General features: G+C 38.6%; 1 protein-coding gene across 2 annotated transcripts in view; it reads right to left on the bottom strand.

Moving 5' to 3' along the window:
- Positions 1–23582, bottom strand: part of ppap2d (phosphatidic acid phosphatase type 2D) — a 43982-nt gene extending 20400 nt beyond the window's left edge. Inside the window, exons 1-2 of one of the 2 annotated variants that reach the window (XM_039686368.2) lie at positions 23353–23564; positions 22986–23226 (exon numbers count right to left, since the gene is read on the bottom strand). In XM_039686368.2, the coding sequence (XP_039542302.2) occupies positions 22986–23175 (190 nt within the window). In that variant the 5' untranslated portion in view covers positions 23176–23226; positions 23353–23564. Of the gene's footprint in view, positions 1–22985 lie in introns of both variants that reach the window. The other variant, XM_089128280.1, reaches the window with a different exon arrangement.
- Between the last annotated feature and the right edge of the window lie 385 nt (positions 23583–23967).

Below are 23967 nucleotides of genomic sequence, written 5' to 3'. Positions count from 1 at the left end.
GCATCCCTGGACCACACCGCAGCGGTGCCTCCAGCGGCAGGTGACGTGGCGCGGCGCTCAGTTCGCCGGGGTTTAGGAGCTGAATCCACCGCAGACCCGGTACTCTGTGAGGTGCCGAGTATCCATTTTCTCGGGCATAAGGGTTAATCCAATTTTCAGACTTCCACTGTGATCGAATTCTCACCAGTACTCCACCTCGCTTTCCGCGTCTTCGAGGCCGCTTCCTCCTCAATTTCACTGGCGTGCGCCACAGGTGGGTGGGCACTAGTGCCAAGTGAGGAGGGGGGTTGCAGTTTTTGTCATAAAATTCGTGATTTGACAATGATGAGCAAACAGTTCTGATATGAAGCAATGCTTGGCGATCATACACGAGTAAAGCAGGGGTCACTTGGCACAAACCACAAAGTAAAACTGTTATTAGCGTTAAAGAGAGGAGACGAGGCAGACGGCTGGCCATACATCTAGGCGCCATCGCTGTTTCATGGACAAGCAGTGAACCGGCCACTGTACAAGTGATCATGAATGTGTCATGCCAGTCTTCTGCACATCCAAATCCATGCAAATCCATGAATTAATTGCACATTTAATGAAACCAACATGAATGTCAGATGGTCTTAAAAAGATTTTTTCAACCAAAACCACAAATCTCATTTCAGGTTTCAAATAATATATTGAAGTATTTGGGTTGTAAATTGCAGAAGGCATTGCAGTAATGAGATAAATCAATCAAGAAAATAAATAAAAATGTGAATTTAAAAATATGTATTATGTCATAGCTTCAAGTAACTGTGCATGACTGTTAAATATTGTGAAAATGGTTACTTTATTTTAAGGTATCATACATTTCACTACTGAGTAATTTTATTTAACTTACGATAGGTTTAGTGTTATGGTTTGGTTTAGGCTAAGTTGCATGTAATTATGCATAATTTATAGTTACTAATTAATATAGTAACTACATGTTATAAGTAAGGACAGTGTAAAATAAAGTGCATGAAAATGTATTAGCTTTTGTAATGGTATTAATTAGAGCCCGACCGATAAAGGATTTTGAAGGCCGATACCGATTCAAATAATTTTGGGTTTTAAAATCCGATATTCCGATATATCGGCCGATATTTGTTTTTGTTTTTTTCAGAAACACACAACAAAACATTAACAGATTTCCCTCACATAGTTATTTGTAGTTATTTATGAGTTTTGACTAAAATAATATTATAAAGCATTTTATATATTTTATATATATATTTTTATTTATTGTCACAACAGAACAGAGAAACATCAAAATATATTCAAGTTCTGAAAAATAAAAGTTCATTGAACTGGAAAAAGTGAGTTAATACAATGAAGGAGAATGATTTAATCATCAGAAACTCAAAACTATTTGTTATCTGAACTAAATAAATTATTTAAGTTGATTTGACAAAAGAAAAAATGTTGTGATTACTACACTGTAAAAAAATATTGTTGGTTTAACTTAAAAAAGTAAGTAACCTGGGGTTGCCTTAAAATTTTAAGTTGATTGAACTGGAAAAAGTGAGTTAATACAATGAAGGAGACTAATTTAATCATCAGAAACTCAAAATAATAAGTTATCTCAACTAAATAAATTATTATAAAGTTGATTTGACAAAAGAAAATATGTTGTGATAACAAATCTTGAACATATTTTTTTACAGTGTATGATTAGCCATAATTTAGCAAGATTGTAAAACATACATTTTCAATTTAACAGGCCAAGGAGAGATGATTGAAGCGTGTTTTATCCGTTTTTATTTTATTTTTGAAATATTAATTTATCGGCCATTATAACTGCCAATGCCGACTGTTGTGGTAATGAGGGTTTTTTTAGGACTGATTTTGGAAAATATGTTTAAAAGGGTATTAAATTGTCAGTGAATGTTTTTACATTCATTTTACTTAACATCTTGCTATTAATGCCTAAAAATATTAATTTGTTGATGCAAGCCTTAAAAATGGCTTTATTCCTGCTCTTTTTACATTAATATCTCTCAAACACTCCATCACAGCCCTAACAAGCACACGTGCAGACCTGTATATCATGATGAATGCTTATGAACACTCCCCTTGAAGACACTGATAAGCACAATCAGAATTTAGGACTAAATTTGGACCGAATATCGCTGACAGCTGCTTTTCTCACAATAAGTAGAAGCCAAACAAAGATAAAGCAAGACGCAACATCCTGCACTGCTGAATATAGAGGTGAAGAAGACAAACTGATGAAGAGATAGCATTGAGTTCCACGTCAGCACACCCCGATCTGACCCCGATCTCGCTTTCGTTCGCTCTCACCGTAGCGCATGCTTGACATTTCATCCATGCTTTGGACAGGCCTGTACACCGTTACCCTGCAGGGTCCACTTTGGGCCGGCCGCATGTGTTTGTGTGTAACTGAGATCCCTATCATTAGCCCTGGTTACCATGCAGGATACAGAAGGGCTGGCCATTAAGCCCCTATCCATCTGCCTTTTAAATAAGACCTCTACAGTCCATATATAATCTATAAGGCAAAATGTTTTACAAGACCAGACTCCCTCAGAGCATTTTCCCTCTTAGATTTATTCATTACGGTTATTGGTCACAGGCCACTCTTGGGGTATTTCAATAATCCAGAAATTGGGTTTATGTGCATTTATTTTACTTATACTAAACGTACGGCACTGAACTGAACATCCATCCCCCACCACCACATAATCATCTAGCAGGCGAGGAGGCGATGGGAGAGTCGAGCTGATCTTCAAGCTGGTGCAATCCTGTGAAACTGCTGTGAATGCGCAATCGTGTAATGGACTGCGAGTCTGGGGGCGACTGAGCCACGCTAGTAAACATTATATGGCATTATATCCAGAATCAGCCAACAACAAACTTCCTCTCTCATTAAAATATTTTTTTTCATGAATTCAAATTTGATATTGCAAGACACTTCACAGGTCCCGAGAGCTCCAAATGTCCAGTTCATCCTTAGGGAAAGTTGGCCAACAACTGTGTGCACTTGGAAAAAAATCTCTCAAGACTCTTTGAGGGCTGAGGGATGCCAACTGTAACTCTCGACCTCTTCTCGCTTTGCTAGCTTGCCTGTGCCGAGGAACGAGGAGAGGTTAGCAATAATCTTCCAGTTGTGCTAATCCTCTTATCAGTGTGCGCTCACACTTGGGAAATCGGTGGAGAAATGGCACCTTGAACTTAGCCTCCAACACTTCCGTTGAGCACACTCAACACACAGCGACCTCACAGGCCGCGATTACGGTGGTCCATTAGCTCACACACAGAAAGGAAGCTCCTTATCACCAAGACAGCGTATTGGCCGGCGGCTAATGATTAGCTAGATCACTCATGCTAGACTGGGTAACACGTACACACCTCATGCACAAAGGTCAAGGATTGAGAATCAGTCAAACAGCGTCCGTCGTCGAAAGACTCATTACAACACATTGATGCACTTTTGGGTTCAGTTAATGCTTTCCAATTATTTCGTTTTATTTAAGACCAGCCAGATAGATGTCCTTACGTGCCGTTTCTATGCTATTTTAAAGGTTCCTAATTTCATTTTGGAGGTCGATTCTTTCTTTTGAGAGACAATAGATTTATTAATTGAGCAGTTTGATCTTTGAAACTTTTTGTAGACCCTTTGCATTCACAAACAGCTATATTACACACTACATACGTAATATCTGAAAAAGCATAATGGGGCACTTAAATAAATGTATGTACTTTATAAAACACTTACTGATCATGTCATGTGGCGTAACCATCAAGATTTTTTGATTTTTTTTTTTTCCCCAAATGTCATGAACTATTAATTCATGCCACTTTACAAGCTGGACTAACCTTGCCTTGTCATGAAAAGGTCAGATTATCTGACATTTGAAGAGACAGAATAACCAGAGTCGGCTCTGACATCATTATTTTGGTTGCACCACATGACCTTGATTTGAAAAGTTAAAAGTTTTGGTAACACTTTAAGGTAAGGGTACATGACTTATCATGAATTCATAGGCTCTATGCACGACGGTATTTCCGGTGAAGGTGTAAGGATGCTCGATAACTTCCGCCGATCGTAGAGTCCAATGCTATACTGAGAATTTATATTGAATTTTATACTCCATGGTTAAAATAAAGAAACGTTAGTCACAAAAACAGATAAAACAGACACCCCTCGTTGTGTTTATGCTTCTTTTTAAAATTATATTAAATAAACATAACTATATATAAAATTACATCTAAACGTATGTACGTTTCGTTTCAAAGACGGGAGGACAGTAAATTGAGGACTCTGCCATAATCCCATTTTCCTCGGTTTTCCTCCGCTTTAATCTCCACAACCGGAAATGGACGAGCATCCTTACGTCAAATGCGGAACTTATGCGTGCATATAGCCCATTCATGCATGCATTATGCATTCATTCATGCATTAATATCTCACGAATCATCGGGAACTAACACGAGTTCAACGTTTTTCATTCTTGACTTCATGAATGAACAACACCTTCATTAAAACATTAACTAAAATGAGTACATCATCATGAACTATGATTTATCACGCATGATCTATTTTCTTTGTTCACAGCTATGCCACCATTAATAGCACATTGTTCATCAGTGTTTCAAAGGACCAAATCACCACTTTAGTAAAGTGTTACCAAAGTCTTTCAAATTAAAAAAAGCAAGAAATAATAATAATAAAAGATTGTGCTAAATGTAGGGTTTGCAAATAATCCTTAGAGTTGAATTCAGCTTTACGCAATTTAAGTTAAACAGTGATTTTGTTAAACAGTGTTTAAAAGTGCTTGAAATTAGAAAAGGAAGGTGTATACTGTTTGCACTTTTCATGCATGAGAAACAAATATGTATTTCATAAAAAAAACTGTGACATTCCCTGCACGCAGTGCACAAACCTCACTAAAATGGAAGGGGCTGTTTGATATGAAAAGCGACCAGCCACAGCTTGCACTTTTGTGTTATGAGCCTGAAGGTGCGTTCACATCAACCAAAAAAATTGTTAACTGTCTATTGTCAATAGTTTAGTAGAACTCACCGAGAAGATTTCTGTTGAAACTAATTAGATTTCGTAGAACGATAAATGTGAGTGCACATTCAAAATTAAAGTAATATGTAATTGCATTTGCAATTGCGTTATTGCATTTTAGGCTAATTTACTGTATAGTTATGTAACCAAATTCATGATCAGGTACTTTATGAAACAAGACAAAGCAATAGCAATGTGCTATACGTAATACAACCGGTGGGAAATTAATAAAGGTCTCTAAAGGAAGAAGAATTTCATTTGCAATTGCATTTCAGCAGACATAGAACGCTATTATATCAGGGGCGTAGGGTTAATCTCATGTGTCCACCTATAGGCTGTATTTATTAAATTTGTAAAATAGGGATTAATATATCAGTATATTAGAAGACATGCATTCTGCCCTTAGGCTGAGAGAGAATGTGAGATAGTCAATTAAGAAAAACATTTTAAGTAAGTCCTGGAACAAATATCATGCTGGAAAAAAGTGCTTTAGAAAAAAATTATTTATTTTCAAGAACTTCATTTTTTTAATGCAGGGGTCGGGAACCTTTTTTGACCAAAGAGACTTTTTTTTCATTTTTGGTTAATGCATTTTTACATATAAAAACAAACATATTATTATAAAAAAAACATGCTATTTTTCAATAAAATTTCAACAGCATTAGGCTAATTATTAGGTCCATGGACAACTAAAAACAAACAAATATTTAGCAAACAAAGTTTCAATATTAATTGTGAAGGGCTTTCGCTGCGAGGTTGAGTTATCAACTGAGAATAAATCCTCTCTGTCTGCGTATGTGTGTGTGTGAGAGAGAGAGAGAACTTACAGTACTTACATCTGCATTTACGTGAATATTCAACTTGGCATTTTGATATATTTCTGTATTTATTTGGCCATTTAGGTGTGCAACCAAAGACAAAATTTAATGAGTCATTTATTCTTCATTATGATATCAGGACAGTTTTATCAATCAACCTGACAATTTCTGACAACATTTTTGCCATTTTTTAATAAAGCCATCATCGACCAAGATATAATCTCACAGTTTGTAGTTTTCCAGAATTATTTGTTTGGTCCCACTTTATATTAGGTGTCTTAAACTACTATGTAATTATGCCAACAGGGTACAAAGTGCTTATTGTGTTGATGTTGTATTGAAAACACTTGTGCATTGAGGTGGGATACAGGTAAGGTTAGAGACAGGTTTGGTGCTAAAGGGTTAGTTCACCCAAAAATGAAAATTATGTCATTAATGACTCACCCTCATGTCGTCCCAAGCCCGTAAGACCTCCATTCATCTTTGTAACACAGTTATTAAAGATATTTTAGATTTAGTCTGAGAACTTTCTGTCCCTCCATTGAAAATGTATGTACACTATACTGTCCTTGACAAGAAAGGTAATAAAGACACCATCAAAGCAAAGTAGCCCATGTGACATCAGTGGGTTAGTTTGAATGTTTTGAAGCATCGAAAATACATTTTGGTCTAAACTACGACTTTATTCAGCATCGTATTGTCTTCCGGTTCTTTTGTCAATCCGCTTCAGTGACGCTGCTGGAGTGTATCTGGTGTCTGATGTCTTTATTTCCTTTCTGGACAAGGACAGTGTACCGTTCATACATTTTCAATGGAGCTCTCGGACTAAATCTAAAACATCTTAAACTGTGTCCCGAAGATGAACGGAGGTCGTACAGGCTTGGAACGACTTGAGGGTGAGTCGTTACTGACATCATTCTCATTTTTGGGTGAACTAACCCTTTAAGGCTGGGTTAAGGTGTAAGGGAGGGGTCAACAGTGTAATTATAGATGTGATCACAGAAATGAATTACATGCAGGTGTTTTTTAATACAAGTATGCACACATATTGTTTAAGACAATGCACTTAAACAACATGTGTGCATACTTTGTATTTAAAAATGATTCATCTTAGTAGTTAAAGAGACCTAATTTTGTAAAGTCACTTAACACACGTATCAGGTGTCTGCTGTCAGTAAAGCTTACTGTATCAGTGACACATTGATCGAATTCATTCATGGAACAAGTCCAGAGGGGCTGGTGTGGGTAAGAAAGCTTTGCCTTCCCGGGGTATTGTATAAAACGCAGCAAAACACTTCCATTAACGCTGAGGGACGATGTCAGGATCAGTGACCCACCCTAGCAGGCTCGCTTATCAAGAGGACATCGCTAATGGATCCGCACAGTAATGCAATATCCCGCTTCCACCAGTCTGTTCATTCTGCGTTTATAACCTAGAGCCAGTCGATGCTATTGATTGAGGTACATTCTACATGCTGTTCCATTAACGCTCCATCGTGCCAATGGAGTTCGCAGATCAACACAAGTCCATTAGCAGATCCCATCCAAAAAGCCATGGCCCAGGATCCCTGGCATCCCGGAGACAAACAAAGCCGTGATTCAGTCCTTACCGAGAAACATGCCGCAACCCGGCTTCACCCAAGCCCAGAGCAAACATGCCACACACTAGACAAGCGGCGTACATGAGTCCAAATGAGTACTGTGAGGTCAGTCCAACCACAGCTACACCCTCTCACAGAGCTTCACAACAAACCTCCAAACCACCAGCTGGCCGCACGCAATCTGTCAAGCAGCTGCGTGAAAACTCCAACACCTGGCTGGAGGAGACAATACGGAGAAAGGATGGATGAAGAGTGTGAGAAAGCAGGCCAGAGAAGATAAGAAATAAACAGGAGTTGCACAATGTGCTCTCGGCCTGTGCACTTTTTTTTTCTCAGTCTCAAGAGCGAGGGAACAGAACATTATATGAGAAGCAGTCCGTGCCTCGCTCGGGAAGAAATGGTCTGCTTCTAATTTACACTTCTGAGAACCACAGCCCAGAATGAGCTCACCGTGACTGAATAACAATGAAATAAGAGGGAACAAGAGATGGAACAACAGCACAAAGCAGAGAAGACGTGGACAGGAGTGTGCCAAAGCAGAGGGGGCATATTTCGTTTTTCCTGTGTATTGGTAACTGATAGTAAACAAGAAAATGCTAAGCAACACAATGCTATGTGGTTGCTACAAGGATCTACTGTATATGTCTGGAAGGGGGTGGTGATGGCGCAGTGGATAAGACACTTGTGTGTGAGAGACCTGGGTTCGAATCCAATGTGAGACACCAATGTGTCCCAGAGCAAAACACTTAACCCCTAGTTGCAATTGTAAGTCGCTTTGGATAAAAGCATCAGCTGAATGAATAAATGTAAATGTAATGTAATGGGTTTTACTAACTTGCTTAAATGTTTGCTTCCTGGGTGTCAAAAGGGTCCGATTCAGGCCAAGTCCGGTCACTAGATATGACTAAAGCCCTATTCGCATGGGATAAGTATTACCTGGTGACCTCTAGCCATTTGTAATAATTGCGAAGGATGTCTGAGATCTTAATCCCGCGCGAATCGGCCATGTCTGTAATTTGTAAAGCAAAAATTCCCCTGTGATTTGACCGGATCGTAGGCTATATCATTGTTTCAAGGTTTTTGTTTCAAGTCCGCCTTTTTATTCATCTTTCGCGAAGAATGGAGGCTGTGTTGGAGTGTTTTGATAATATTTTGGGTGCTGGGTATACATATATACACAACTACACAATTTGCAGAAAAAGAAATCAGCATGCGGTATAGAACTTTGTTCTATTTATGTCACAATACATCATACAGCTAGACCTATAACGAAAAGAAATTTCCAATCATCAGAACGCTATATTGACGTCATATCTGGGAGATATGAGTAAAATCACAGGCTTCGTTTATCCCGTGCGAATGCGCCACACAAAATTCAGATGTGGCGGGGTAATATCTAAATCAAACAAGGTCGCCAGATAATACTAATCCCATGCGAATAGGTCTTCATATGATTCACATATAGCGTCTAAAAACGCATAGAAAATCCTGGGTGTGCCGCATTCTCCTTTTTCCAAAGCGCTAGGGCGGTTGCGCTTTGGTTGGTTCTCGTCAAGTGACCTATGGCCAATCCCAATTCTACCCCTTACCCCTTCACTTTCCCCTTCCCCTCCGTTTTGCGCATCCACGTGAAGGGGTAGGGCTGTCCCAATTCTCTTTTGGTTGGAGGGGGAGGGCGAGGGGGAAGGGCCAGATAGCCCTTCAAACGAAGATTTTTCGGGAGCACACTTCAAACGAAGGGGTATGAGAAGTGTCACTGTTAACCCAGGCTACAGACGCAAAATGGCTGCCCAAGCGAAAAAGGAGACCCATAAATGTAAGTATTTGTGGCTTTAATAAGTATTATAACGACAAATAATGATTTGCTCTATGTTACATTCAATATTGTGTTCATATTTATGGTCAGTTTCTTCACAGAAACGTTTGTAAAAAAAAAAAAAAAAAAATCGCTAAAATTACTGTAGTTTGCTAACGATAGTCCCGCAACATATTTTCGTCGTCTCCGTTGTTTCCTGCGAACTTCACAAGAAGCAAGAAAATAGCTGTAACCCACGCAACTGAGATAACTGCAGCTGTCGACGGCATCTTGGAAGTTGTGATAAACATCGGCGCATCTCCTGTGACGTAGGCGCTAGCGACGACTTATAATGACGTTTAACGGAGGCGTAGTGGTGTCCCATTTCTTAGGGGAATATTTTCACCCCTACGTATTGCCACTCTGTTTCAAGGGTCAAGGGGAAGGCGAAGGGGTAGGGCTAGGGGAAAGGGAAGGGGTAAGGGGTAGAATTGGGATTGGCCCCTACTGTGCACTTACGGTGCGCTTGCGGTATTCTGAAAAGTTTAGATGTTTTTATCTCGATACGGAGCGCGTCGCGGTCACTTCCATTATGAGCGCGCATACCGCACACCTACATTTGAAATAACAACCGCTCTGGTTGGTTCTTGTCAAGCGACCTACTGTGCACTTATGGTGCGCTTGTGGTATTCTGAAAAGTTTCGATGTTTTTGTCTTGATACAGCGTGGACGCGCTTGGAAAAAACGAGTGCGTCACGGTCGCTTCCATTGTGAGCGCGCATACCACGAACCTACATTTGAAATAACAAACTTGAGCACGCAAAAGATGGGATATGTGAACAGGCCCTTTAAGATCCCTCCTCATTTTCTCTTATTTTATCATTTGATCAAATCATCGTATTAGAGTAATTTCTGAAGGATCATGAGACACTGAAGACTGGAGTAATGATGCTGAAAATTAGAAAATATTTTGAATAATATTTCACAATATTGCTGTTTTATTGTATATTCAATCAAATAAATGCAGGCTTGGTGAACAAGAGACACTTTCAAAAATAAAACAATTGCCAACCCTAAACTTTTGGTGGAGTTTACACTCTGTTGAACTGTGTTAGTAAATGAAATAAGTGAAAAGTTTAGTGAAAGTTGACTTTTATCATTTACTTTAGAAAAGTCTACAAGCCTGAAAGTGTCCATAGTCGAAGCAACACCCAAATATGAGCAAGAGTGAGTGATGCTTGCCCAAGCAAACAACACTAACAATAAACTAAACATTCTAAAAAGCCCTCAGCGATTGAGGAAAAGGAGAAGAGAATGAGGAGAATAGTGAGTGTGTGAGGTGAGAGAGCGAGAGTTTGCCAGACGGAGGCGATTAGCGGCGGTTCTGGAATGTGAGGTCAGTGAATGAGGCCCAGCTGAGACCTACTTTGTAAACAGGACCACTTCTCTTTAAACAATACACACACACATACGCACAAACACCTCATTAATACAATAAACACTTATTCACACAAAAATTCACACAAACACCTCATCACCTCCAGCCCCCATCCAAACATCCATTGAACGCTTCAACAAACGATATTAAAAAACTAGCGAACGTCACCATCAAGATCACTTCAACACTGGGGGTCGGCTTACCAAACACTGCAGAAACCACTGGTTCCGCACAGATACACAAACATCTCTTAAACCCTCCGCAACCACAGTGTCAATGTACAACCAGACAGACATGAACTCCACGCGGTGCACACGTACACATACACGCACACCCCAGTCAACCTTGATCTATACAAACAAAACGCATTGGAAACCCAAGCAGCTTGACAATCTCTTCTCTACGTGAAACAACAAATCTACAAGCACAAATATGGCTGAAGTATACGCTGAGGAGGACGGCATTGACAAAAAGCCGACGTTTTTTTTGTGGGAACAAGAAGCAAACCCACATTTGCTTTATCACAGGAAGTGTGTGAGAGATGTGGGATGTAATTACCCATCTAATCTTGTTTAATCTCTGTCTTTGTCTACCCTCTGTCTTCCCGTCAGACAAAAAGAGCCTTTGTGGAAAAAATATGGTCAGGTGTGCATGAGTTAGAGTCTGACAAACACACACACACACATTGTAGATGAGACAGAGATTGTGCCCTCTGGCACTGCGGCTGTGTTTTGGATCACAGGACCATCATCCACTAAACTTCTAATTGAAGCTATTGTCTGGGAGAGCGTCTGTTTGGGTAGAGGCAGAGCTGATCTCTTTGAAGACTGAGATAGCTCAAGGGGTGACATTACTCTTCTTGTTGTTGGTTGGTGTTCTGTTGTGTCTACCCCGATCAGCTCACACTGAAGACAAATCACACCAAGAACAAAGACGCACGCCTGGAGAAGAAGACAGGAACACTGCACAGATGCGAGCACAAACAAATCCCAAAGCTACAGCACTCTTCGAAATAAAGCTTACCTAAAGGATCTGAGAAACCTTTATAAGTTCTTATGATGCCACATAACCTTTTTAAGTTTTTATGCTGCCACATAAACCTTTTTAATATAACTGAACCTTTTTGTTCTTATTATATCACTGAACATTTTAAGTAATTTTGACATCATTGAAGGCCTTTTTATGTTCCTATGATGTCACTTAACATTTTTAAGTTCTCATGATGCCACATAAAAAATTTTTAGTTCCTATGATGTCACTGAACCTTTTAATGTTCTGATGTTGCTGTTACGAGTTGCTATGACGTCACTGAAACCTTATTAAGTTCACATGATGGTTTTGAACATTTTTAAATTCCTGCAATGTCATTAAACCTTTTTAAGTTTTTAGGCCATAACCCTTTTTAATATAACTGAACCTTTTTGTTCCTATTATATCACTGAACATTTCAAGTAATTTTGACATCATTAAAGGCCTTTTATGTTCCTATGATGTCATTTAACCTTTTTAAGTTCTCATGCCACATAACTTTTTTTTAGTTCCTATGATGTCACAGAATCTTTTTGTTTCCTATGAAGTCATGGTACCCTTTTAAGTATCCTATGATGTCACTGAACCTTTATGTTCCTATGAAGTCATGAGTCTCTTTTAAATCTTCTATGATGTCACTGAACCTTTTAATGTTGCTATAAAGTCATGAGACCCTTTTAAGTCTCCTATGAGGTCACTGAACCTTTTTATGTTCCTATGAAATCATGATACCCTTTAAGTCTCCTATGATGTCACTGAACCTTTTTATGTTCCTATGAAGTCATGAGATCCTTTTAAGTCTCCTATGAGGTCACTGAACCTTTATGTTCCTATGAAGTCATGTGTCTCTTTTAAATCTTCTATGATGTCACTGAACCTTTTAATGTTGCTATAAAGTCATGAGACCCTTTTAAGTCTCCTATGATGTCTCTGAACCTTTTTATGTTCCTATGAAGTCATGAGATCCTTTTAAGTCTCCTATGATGTCATAGAATCCTTTAATGTCCCTATGAAGTCATTAAACCATTTTAAGTTTCATATGATGTCACAGAATCTTTTTATGTTCATATGAATTCATTAGACCCTTTTAAGTCTCCTATGATGTCACAGAATCTTTTTATGTTCCTATGAAGTCATTAGACCTTTTTAAGTCTCCTATGATGTAACTGAACCCTTTTAAGTTCACATAATGCTTTTGAACATTTTTAAATTCCTAGGATATCATTAAACCTTTTTAAGTTCTTGTGATGTTATGGCATGTCAATGCATGATGTCAATTAATCTGTTTTGATCTTTGACGTCAATTCATCTTTTTGACCTTTTTGAAGTCATTTTTAAGATCATATGGGTATCGCAAATTATTATTACGTTCCTATGATGTCAGAAGAACTTTTAAAGTCACAGAACCTATTGAATTGCCACAGGAGAACCTATGGCAGCAATGATGTCATAGGAGAACCATTATCAAGCCCTGTTCTGACAAATTTGGGCAAATTTGTGTTTCTGAATGAAATACATCTGTTTTTTGTTTCTTGCATACCCTCTGTAAAATCTTAATATGTCATATTTATTTTGACCTTCATCAAAGTCCATAACAAAAGCTACATTTCTCCTTGCACTCACTTTTCCTGACACCAAAAACGAGCATGTTGATCGGATGATTCTGTGCTGTAACACTGTGAACAAAGAACCATATGCCCGACTCAAGAGCTCAACTTCTTTGCTCAACCTAACCTGTTGCCGTCAGAAATAATGCACCCCTACTGAGTTTAACATTTCTGCATTCCTATGTTGCACAGCCAACTTATATCCCCTTCAAGCATTTCAAAAAATGCTTCCTTCACACCTAAAAATAAACGAATCTGTCAGGCAATGAGGTGATGGAGGCCAGAACCACAGGGAAAGATGAGTTGGAGCTTGCTTGAGATTCCCTCTCCGACCCCCACCTCTAGCAAAGCTGCGTCTCATGTGTTACTGTAGCCCAGTCCAGACATGCGTCCTCGGGCTGGGGGGGATATACTTATATACTCTTACAACACGCGGTTCACAGGAGACTGCTGAGGGGGTCGGCGTGGGGTGCCTCCAGACTCTTAAGAGCATGTGTGTTTTAGGGAAGGAGGCTGTGTTGAGATTGGTCAGTGAGTGAAATGGCATGGCAAAAGCAAAACACATCTTAGGGAATCTGTCTGTCTGAAGCAAAGAGACAGGCATTTCATTCGTTCACACGTTCATGTGATACGGTTCAGGCAGGAACAGACAGGGCCGCATATTTTCGCTGCATCATTTTCACTAATAGAGCTGTGGTAATTGTACCGCTAACTGCCACTCATTTGCTCTTCTCTTGCAAAGAAACAGTGTAATCCTCTAATTTGTTGAGTCTCTCAGCAGGATTCACGGTGGTTTCCTTTCACTCATGAGGGAGACGAGCTGCTATCATATATCTCAGCCGGCACTGTCCTTTAACCCCCGACCTTTCAACCAAATCCATAACAACAGTATTAATCCACCAGCAAACACACATCTCTCCGCCGGCCCTGGGCGGTTTCCTCATTTAGAGCTGTAACCCTGTACGGCAGAGAGTTGGCAGGCTCCAGCAGACTGCACTGGATCAGTGTTGAGTAGCTTAGAGCGAGTCTCATGCTAGACTAATGCACTTTGGCCAGAGGGGAGAACACAGACAGAGATAATGGCAGGGTGGTCTCTACGGTCATTTACTGAACAAATGAGAGAAGATTGTACAACCACACAACCTATGACAGGATGATGAGTTGCTAATAAAACAGGTGTTTGTGCTGTATAAATTATGGCACGAATCGTTGCTAAACTGAACTGGAAATAATTGAATAATATCTACAGATATGATTTATTGTAAGTTTAAATATATCATAATAATTTATTACAAATGCACAAATATCTTCTAAATTAATAAAACATATAACACTGAAACAAAACATAATATGTTAAAAAAAAACTTAACTCTAAATAAAATAATTTTTCTTACAGATAAATAATGAATTAAAGCTAATTTATACAGATTTATAAAATGTTTTTTTGTTATAGAAAAAAATGTGTAAACAATATGTATTATGTATTTAGATTTTATGTATCTACATTTTATTTATATTTCAATCTTAAACATTTCACATTATAACTATATACTCAATAAAATATAGATATTAGATTATTTATTAAATAATATAGTTATTACAATTAAAATGTTAGATTATTCAAGATTTACATTTATAAATATACATATATTCAGGATTTGCTTTCATATATACTTTTTTACTAACATTTTTATTCAAAAAATTATATTTTACAATTATGTAAAATATTCGTCTTATATTTACATTTATACATTCAAATCTGTATATTCAGGATGTACATTTTCATACATATTTATTAAATTAGATCATTTATAGATAGATAGATAGATAGATAGATAGATAGATAGATAGATAGATAGATAGATAGATAGATAGATAGATAGATAGATAGATAGATAGATAGATAGATAGATAGATAGATAGATAGATAGATAGATAGATATAGATTTACGCATACATGTTCTACAATATCATCAAAACCGTAATTGATGATTCTAATGCAGCCACATTGATTAAGCTATTAATGTGCGTAGAAGAGAGATACATTTATCAACATGAACGAGCATGTGGAAACAGCAGACGTGCACCATGTGTCGATGAGTGCGTCTGAATGTGCTGCCGCCCACATAACTGACATGCTGCTGCGTGCTGCAATCTCACTGTCTCACTTGACAACTTTCTCTGCCAACTGAATGGAAACACAAGACGTATAATACAAACATACACTTTCACACACACACATGCCTCATACTGACATACACTCCACTGGGTCCTTTGTAAGAGCGCCTTTGATTAAATGCTGCATTTTGTGGCAGAGAAGAAAGGTGAAGGACAGAGAAGCGATAAACAGGAAGAGGGCCTTTATTCAGGTACAGCTCAACTCCATCTGATAGGCCTTTCTCCTTGAAGAGATGCTTTACTCACTCAATGATACAGTATGTTTACACACACACACACAAACACTCACTGCCATGTCTATGTCTTTTGCTTTGATGTCTCAGTCATTTCCTTTAGATCAGACCGGTGGGCGGCTTACCTGTACGAATCTGGTGAGGCACTCCGGGTTCAACTGAAGCAGAGCTAAAACCAAATCATTCACAAAACCAGTGCTGACACTACCATTGCTCAGTGATCACATCAGTGGTACACTTTGTGATATGTATATGACTATAAGTGTTGTAAGTTGTTTAAAAAAAGCCCATATTGCCATCAATGCAGTATTGATATATTGTATATTGTACTTTTTCTATGGGGGAGGCTTAAACATTGGGCTAGCCTATAACTGATTTGGTAAACAACTTAGAAATCAAGCAGAAAACACAGAATCACCTATCCATCTATACATACACCCACTTATCGATTCCGATTCTCATCGATTGCTAATTTCGGTTCATTCACATTTAACCTAAGTCTTATTGCAAAACGTTTCATTGTAGCTGAATACCATCAAAAAATAAAATAAAAAATTCAACAGGCTTCAGAGCACTTGCACAACTAACTTTTGCTTATGGCTAAAAAAATCCCATAGAAAAAAACAACTAGCCTAACTAATAGGCCTATACATTTCAAGCATTATTAAAAATAAGTATTATTTTCAGTAATTATTTTTTTAATTCTAAATTGCACAAATAAATACAACTGAACAAAGAAATGAATTAAGTAAATAGTTTTAAGATTTTAAAGTACTCAGGTACAGAATCTGTAGTCAAAGGTAAAATAACACTGCACTTTATATAAAATATGCATTATAAATATAGATACAAAAGTTATTCAGCCTTTTGTTTGATTAACATTATTATAGAGACGGCAGGAGGTATATTATGCTGCTGTCACTTTCAGAGCTGCACGGATCCAATATACTGTTACACATGCGTTTTCTTTGTCAACTGTTTACGTTCACTTTAGACATAACCGACATAACCATTTTACAAGGATATTTTGACATTTTGAGTGTACTTGTCTTTTCTAGGGGTGTAAGGATACAATTGTTATATTAAAATATCGCAATATATATATATCGCGACGATATGTCTCATTGATTTAAATGACATGATTTGCAATATAGAGTTAGTTTTAGCCAAGGCTCAGCTAACTGCATTTATAAAGTATAATTCACCCAAAAATGTAAATGCTATCATCATGTACTCACCCTCATGTCGTTTCAAACCTATATAATTTTCGTTCAAATTGCAAACACAAATTAGGATATTTTTAATGAAACCTGAGAGATTTCTATCCTTCCATTTAAAGCTCATTCCTCCAAAAAAAAATGTCATAAAGGCATCATAAAAAATTGGAGTGGTCTAATCCAAACCCAAGTCCTCTAAAGAGACACAATGGCTTTATCGAATGAACAGATTTACAATGCCGCACATACTGTAGTAAACATAGGCAGTGATCCAAATGAACATGATGTTTTAAACCGGTTCTAAAATGGAACTGGTTCTCGATACCAAACCCTACCCACTTATCCATCCATCCATCCATCCACCCACATATCCATCCATTCATCTATCCATTTAACCACTTTTCCATCCATCCATCCACTCACCCACTTATCTATCTATCCACCCATCCATTTACCCACATAATCATCCATCCATCCATTCACCCACTTATCTATCTATCCACCCATCCATTTACCCACATATTCATCCATCCATCCATTCACCCACTTAATTATCTATCCACCCACCCATCCATTCACCCACATATTCATCCATCCATCCATTCACCCACCTATCTATCTATGCACCCATCCATCCATTCACCCACGTATCTATCCACCCATCCAATCACCCACATATTCATCCATCCATCCATCCATTTACCCACTTATCAAGCCATCCATTCACCCACATATTCATCCATCCATCCATTCACCCACTTCTATCCACCCATCCATCCACCCACCCAATCACCCACATATTCATCCATCCACCCATTTACCCACTTATCAAGCCATCCATTCACCCACATATTCATCCATCCACCCATTTACCCACTTATCAAGCCACCCAATCACCCACATATTCATCCATCCACCCATTTACCCACTTATCAAGCCATCCATTCACCCACATATCTATCCACCCACCCATCCAATCACCCACATATTCATCCATCCATCCATCCTTCCATTTACCCACTTATCAAGCAATCCATTCACCCACTTATCCATCCACACACCTAATTATCCATCCATCCATCCATCCATTCACCCACTTATCCATCCACACACCTAATTATCCATCCATCCATCCATTCACCCACTTATCCATCCACACACCTAATTATCCATCCATCCACTTATCCATCCATCCAACTAGTATCATGGTCTCTGTAAAGCCTATATCAAACTTGGTAAGCACTAATCACAGGGTCTAAAACATTTTGTGATTGGATCACTAAAATCATTGTGTGAAGTAAACACTCTGTAAATCGAGTGAAGCTTGGTACTGTTCACACTGAATGCATTTTTGCATTCCACGGCACTACGTTTCCATTGATTTTCCTATATAAACATACACTTGACGTCTAAAAATGTGCTGTTCTAAAAACATGGCACCTTCAGGAGTTAACACTGTATAGTATAGCATATGCATATTTGGCATCCTGTCCGATCTCTGAATTTATCCTGAACCCAGAGTACTCCCCCCACCCCCATCCCTGGCTGGGAAAAGAATAATTGAGAGCGACGATGCAGGAAAACTGGAACAGAGGTGAGTCGACCATATATGCCTCCTCTCATGCTGATTAGGTAGATTATCTGAACGTGCTCCTCGAACTTGGTTAACAAAACGTCATTTAAAACGTCACACACACAAACAGGTTCAATGTAAATGACTCCTAACACATGATCGTTCTGGGACGTGTTGAACAACTTCAAACTAAACTGCTTCTTTTCTAGGCGTGCAACATGGGTTCATTCATTCAATAGTGAATGGGGTGCACTCACCCGTGAAAAAAAATAAAAGAGTATCTTAATCCTTCCTTACACAAGTGGTCACACGTGTAACTTAAACACCGGGTGGAAGCGATAATGCATCTCGACCGACCACTTGCAATTGGATCACTGAAAACCCATCTTAATACCAGGTGTAAACCTGATGCTTTCTGTTCACGGATTGTGAAATTGTTGGAGAGAGATAAGAAATCATTTGCTCGTTTCAGCATGAATTCTCACAACGCACACACACAGGTATGCCTGTGACCTTTCTTTCACACTTTCCCCTTTGACCCAGCTCAAGCCAAAGTACTCAAGCATATCTCCAGGGCAAGCATTTTTCTTAAACCTCCTTATATATCGCAGCCTGGCCGAGTGGAATGTACTGACAAAAGAGTTGCAGAGAAGCAGAGCCAAGTAAGTGATCGATCGCCTCAGCGTGTCTGAGCGCCTCAGTAAACAATCTGCAGTGTTGTTTTCCGCTTCTGATGCAGTCAGCGCTCACATTCACATGCGCAGCGAGAGTTTCTTACACAGATCCGCCATCAAAGCTGCTCTTATTCCAGCTTTGTTGGACTTATTAAAAGTGGATCAGAATGCCGTGGCATGAATACCCTATTCACTAGTGGGAAAAAAAACAAACAATTACAATCCTTCAGCCTGCGATAGTCTCACGCTTCAAAAAGCAATAAGCCAGGAACAGTTACATTACAATGAAAGATGTTTAGTATTAGTAAGCATTCAAATATGTTAGTAATAAAATTCAGCATCAACTTCTGCCAAGAATTATTATTCAATGTGGGTTGTTTACTGTTTCCAAGCAACTTGTTGCATACGGTTTAAAGGAGTAGTTCACTACTTTTAAAAAAAAAAAACCTTTTGCTGATAATTTACTCGCCCCTATGTCATCCAAGATGTCCATGTCTTTCCTTCTTCAGTCGAAAAAAAATTAATGTTTCTGATGAAAACATTCCAGGATTTTCTCCATATAATGGACTTCACTGGTAACCAAATGGTTCAAGGTCCAAAAGACCGTTTCAGTGCAAACTGCAAACTGTTAAAGGGCTTTAAACGATTCCAGACGATGAATAAGGGTCTTATCAAGCGAAACGATCGCTCATTTAATAAATAAATAACAAAGTTCAAGTTTTATAAGCTCAAACGCTCGCTTTGCTCTGTGATGCACGTTCGTGACTCTCCTACTCGAACTCATTCATCAAAATGAACGAATCTTTTCCCCGAGTCATTTGTTCATTTCGTTCGTTGAATGAACCAAATGACACGAAAAAATAATCATTTATTTTGATGGAGTTGTTTAAAGTCCTTTGAACAGTTTGTACTGAAAGTGCCTTTTGGACCTTAAACAGTTTGGTTCCCATTGAAGTCCATTATATGGAGAAAAATGCTGGAATGTTTTCATCAAAAACCTTAATTTCTTTTCGACTGAAGAGAGAAAGTCATGGATATCTTGGATGACATGGGGGTGAGTAAATTATCAGCAAAAGTTTTTTTTAAAGTGAACTACTCCTTTAAGTGAACTGTTGTGCTGTCACGGGTGTTCATATCAGCTATTTTGCAGCGCCTTTGAAAAAAGTCAATCCAATCAGATTTTAGAGGCTTTATAATTTTAGATCATAAAAATGTAAATGGTTATCAAGGTCTACTTAAGTGGGTCAAAAAAACTTTCTAAAGTTCAGCTAATTGCTTTCAATATAAATGTTCGAAAACATTACATTGAGTTCGTACTTAAGTATATAATAGTGTTTCCATAATAAGTACACTTTTTAAACGTATGCTAAAGTGTACAACAATGCTATAGATAGGATGAATATGGTAAAAATGTTTAAACACTCTGAATGTTTGACAGTTGTAACAAATGTCAGGAGGAAGTCCATCAAAATAGGGAAATGTGTTTACGATCGTAACCACAGAGAGCAATCGCAAATGTCCTCGTCCGTTATCACATCATTATGCCTCATCCCACAGCACAGTTCCTCTCTGCTCACTTCCGGCTTTCTCCAGTCTGTCGCCACATGGTTTTATGACTCTTTCTTAATCATGGATTAATCCAGTTATGCACTGCTGAATGCATGACTGTAACATCATATGGCAGAAAGTTAATCAAAGGTGACTCTCTGCAAGACATTTCCTCCATAAACCTCAAGCGGTACTACTAGACATGTCACGTTTCTAAAAACAGATTCGGTGGGACAAGGACTTTCACCTGGAGGCCAAGAGCAGTTCCTACAGTACGTCTTGTGTGAGTAGCACAGTCAGGCCGGTGAAGAACTCACTGTAACCTGTCTGTCTGCCTGGACAGGTTCTATTTGGCACACCAAAAACAACGACATGAAAAACATAATTAAGCTGTTTATTCCCTTATCCCGGTTGTGAATGTTGTTGTGACACATTAAATCATCTTAAACTGATGGGGTGTGCACTGATTTTAGAATGCAGTAAATGTGTCAACAAACTAACAGGACCACATTTTTCAAGGATTTGTGCGGATGAAAATGTCATAATGGAGACTTTACGTCATGAACTAAATTTATATAATGTGCAATCAGTTAGTGTAGTCTAGATTCAAATATTACTATTAAATATCTAAATTCAATTTCTTTAGAAGCTTTGGAACTTGACACTATTTTGAATGTCCAATATTTTTCTGTAATGCTTCATACAGCAAAAAAAAAAAAATGTTTTAAGTGTGTTTTATATGGTAGCATCTTAATTAACTGGGTTTTATTTTATTTTTTTTAAATACAATAAATCTGATTGCAATTTTGTTTGAAATTAAAAATTAACTGTCTGATCTGAAGCAGTCCCTTTCAGTAACACTTGTACAGCTAAGGCCCTGTTTACACGAGAATGCTCGCGGGTGAAAACGTAAAAATATTTTATCGGATGTGCCTTTCGTTTACACGGTGACGCCGTTTTTGGGGCTTAAAAACGCAAAAAAGTGAAACCACCCTCCAGAGTGGAAATCATAAAAACGCTCCACCGCCGCGTTCCCGTGTAAACGGTAAAAAACACAAAAGTCTGCTTGACAGTGAAGGCTGTACGCAGGCGCGCGGACTTGGTGTTGTTGTGTTGCAGTGCTTCACGTTGCCACCTAGCTGCCTGGAGTGCATACTACATTGAATTTCACACTCCTTTGTGTCACCATATGCACGCGGATTTCCCACCCAAAACGCTCGTCTAAACGTAGAATAAAAAGTGATGATGCAACACCACTTTTGCGTTTTCTCTTCAGAATCGTTTCCGTGTAAACATAGCCTAAGGCCCGTTCACACCAAAAACAAGAACTATAAAGACACACTAACAATATTATCCCAACAGGACAAGCTCTCTAAAGCAGGATGGATTCTGATTGGCTGTCCAGAGATATTGTTTTTCTGTGCTGTTATTGACTTGAGGTGTGATCTCTGCTATTCTTTTACATCTAGAAAGATTTTTAAAACTATATACATTTTGTTTTGTTAGTTATCCTTGGTGTGAACAGTGTGGTCTTTTTTACAGTGCAACTAACCTAATTCTGTTTTAATAAAAGTTACAATAAAGTATACAGTATTAGGCAAAACAAAGTAAACAGCACAACCAGTTCAGGCCATCTGAAATGAAAAAGCAGTTTCACTTTTCTCTAGAGAAATGCTTGTTTCCATGGATACGGCTGAATTTCCCAGGACAAACTTTCCTGCCAACTTTAAACTGAAAACATGCACACACCACGTGCGTGGAGGTTATAAACTTATTATTTTCCCTTTCTGAGCTCTGATTTGGCTTTTGAGTGGATTATTTGGATGGAGTGACTTTGGATTCCTCCACTTTTGACATGTTGTTCCCATGTCAACTTTTGACATCAAATGTCAAAAACTTTTTTTCCTTGTAATAATATGAGGAAAACAGATGAAGTGGATGTACCACAACCTGCAAAGTCCAGCAATAAATTTGCTGTGTTGCTTCCTTTGCATGCGAGGGGAAATGTGGAAATGATACACGCATGGCAACAAAAACATTAGGTAACTAGCCTACATTATAAACCTTAATAGATAATGTATTTGATTTGACCGGCTAACACTTAGGCTACTAATGAAACTATTGTAATAGTTGATTACACTTAATGTAAATAATCTAATAGCATGCCATTAACATCAAAGTGAAAGTTATTAAAAAAGGTGTCACCCAGCATTGTTTCTCTTACCCACAAGAAGACAGAGGACGTCCAGCCCGACCAGCATCTTTCTGCTGGAGCATTGAACCGTATCCACAGGTTCAGCGGGACTCGGGATGTGTTTGGTGCCGTTTTCCCTCGCTGTGTCTCCGGATCCACCGTGATCCGCCAGCCGCTGCTGGAGCTCCGCGTTACTGTTCACCGAATTCAACTTCTGCATGTTGTCCGTTTAATGTAATACTTGTGCCGGATTTACTGTCCTTCACAACCTCTGTAAAGTCAAACTGACAGGTTAGGAACACGGTTTACTTGAACTTTTTTTCAATCTCCTGAATGGTTTGGGTTAAAATCCAACAACAAGCGCACGTGTAGATGACGAATATAGAAATATACACACGTCTTAACTGATGAATCGATCAGACTTGTACAGAGATCCTGGTCTGCTCTCTTTTACACGAGAAATCCTTTCTCCAGCACTTTTGAAAAGTTTCGGCTGCAGTTTGGCCATCATCATCGGGACATGATGGAGAAAAACACATTCCTGAAAACATATGTCAGTCAAAAGTTTGTCATCCCTCTGTGACCCTTCATGTCAAACTCTTCTTTCTTTCCCCAACCGAGAGCAAACTTGAAGCGGATCGTGTTTTGATTTGTGGGTATTAGTGTTATTCCTCCGCCCTCTTTAGGGCTGGCGTAAAATCTAGTGAGCTGACTACACAGGCAGCATTTGGGGGGTTATACGTGTTCCGAACGCGGGAAAACTTGCAAACTGTGAATAGTAATAATAATTCGGGCGACCCAACTTCTTTTGACGCAATTTAGAACACTAAACCAGCTATAATGGATATATAAAAAGCACTGTTTTTGTAGCCTAATATGTGTAAATGATCAAGTGATAAATAATAATAGCCTATCATTATTTTTATGTTGTCTAAGTTCTTACTTGCCTCCTCAGGTAACCGCCAAATCCGTTGGTGTCTCATTTCGAAGGCTGCGCCCTCCGGAAGTCACA

This window comes from Pimephales promelas, chromosome 3, assembly GCF_988280905.1.
Source record: "Pimephales promelas chromosome 3, fPimPro1.hap1.1, whole genome shotgun sequence".
Lineage (NCBI taxonomy): Eukaryota > Metazoa > Chordata > Actinopteri > Cypriniformes > Leuciscidae > Pimephales > Pimephales promelas.
Note: the sequence above shows the minus strand (reverse complement) of the source record. Positions and strands in the feature narration are given on the sequence as shown.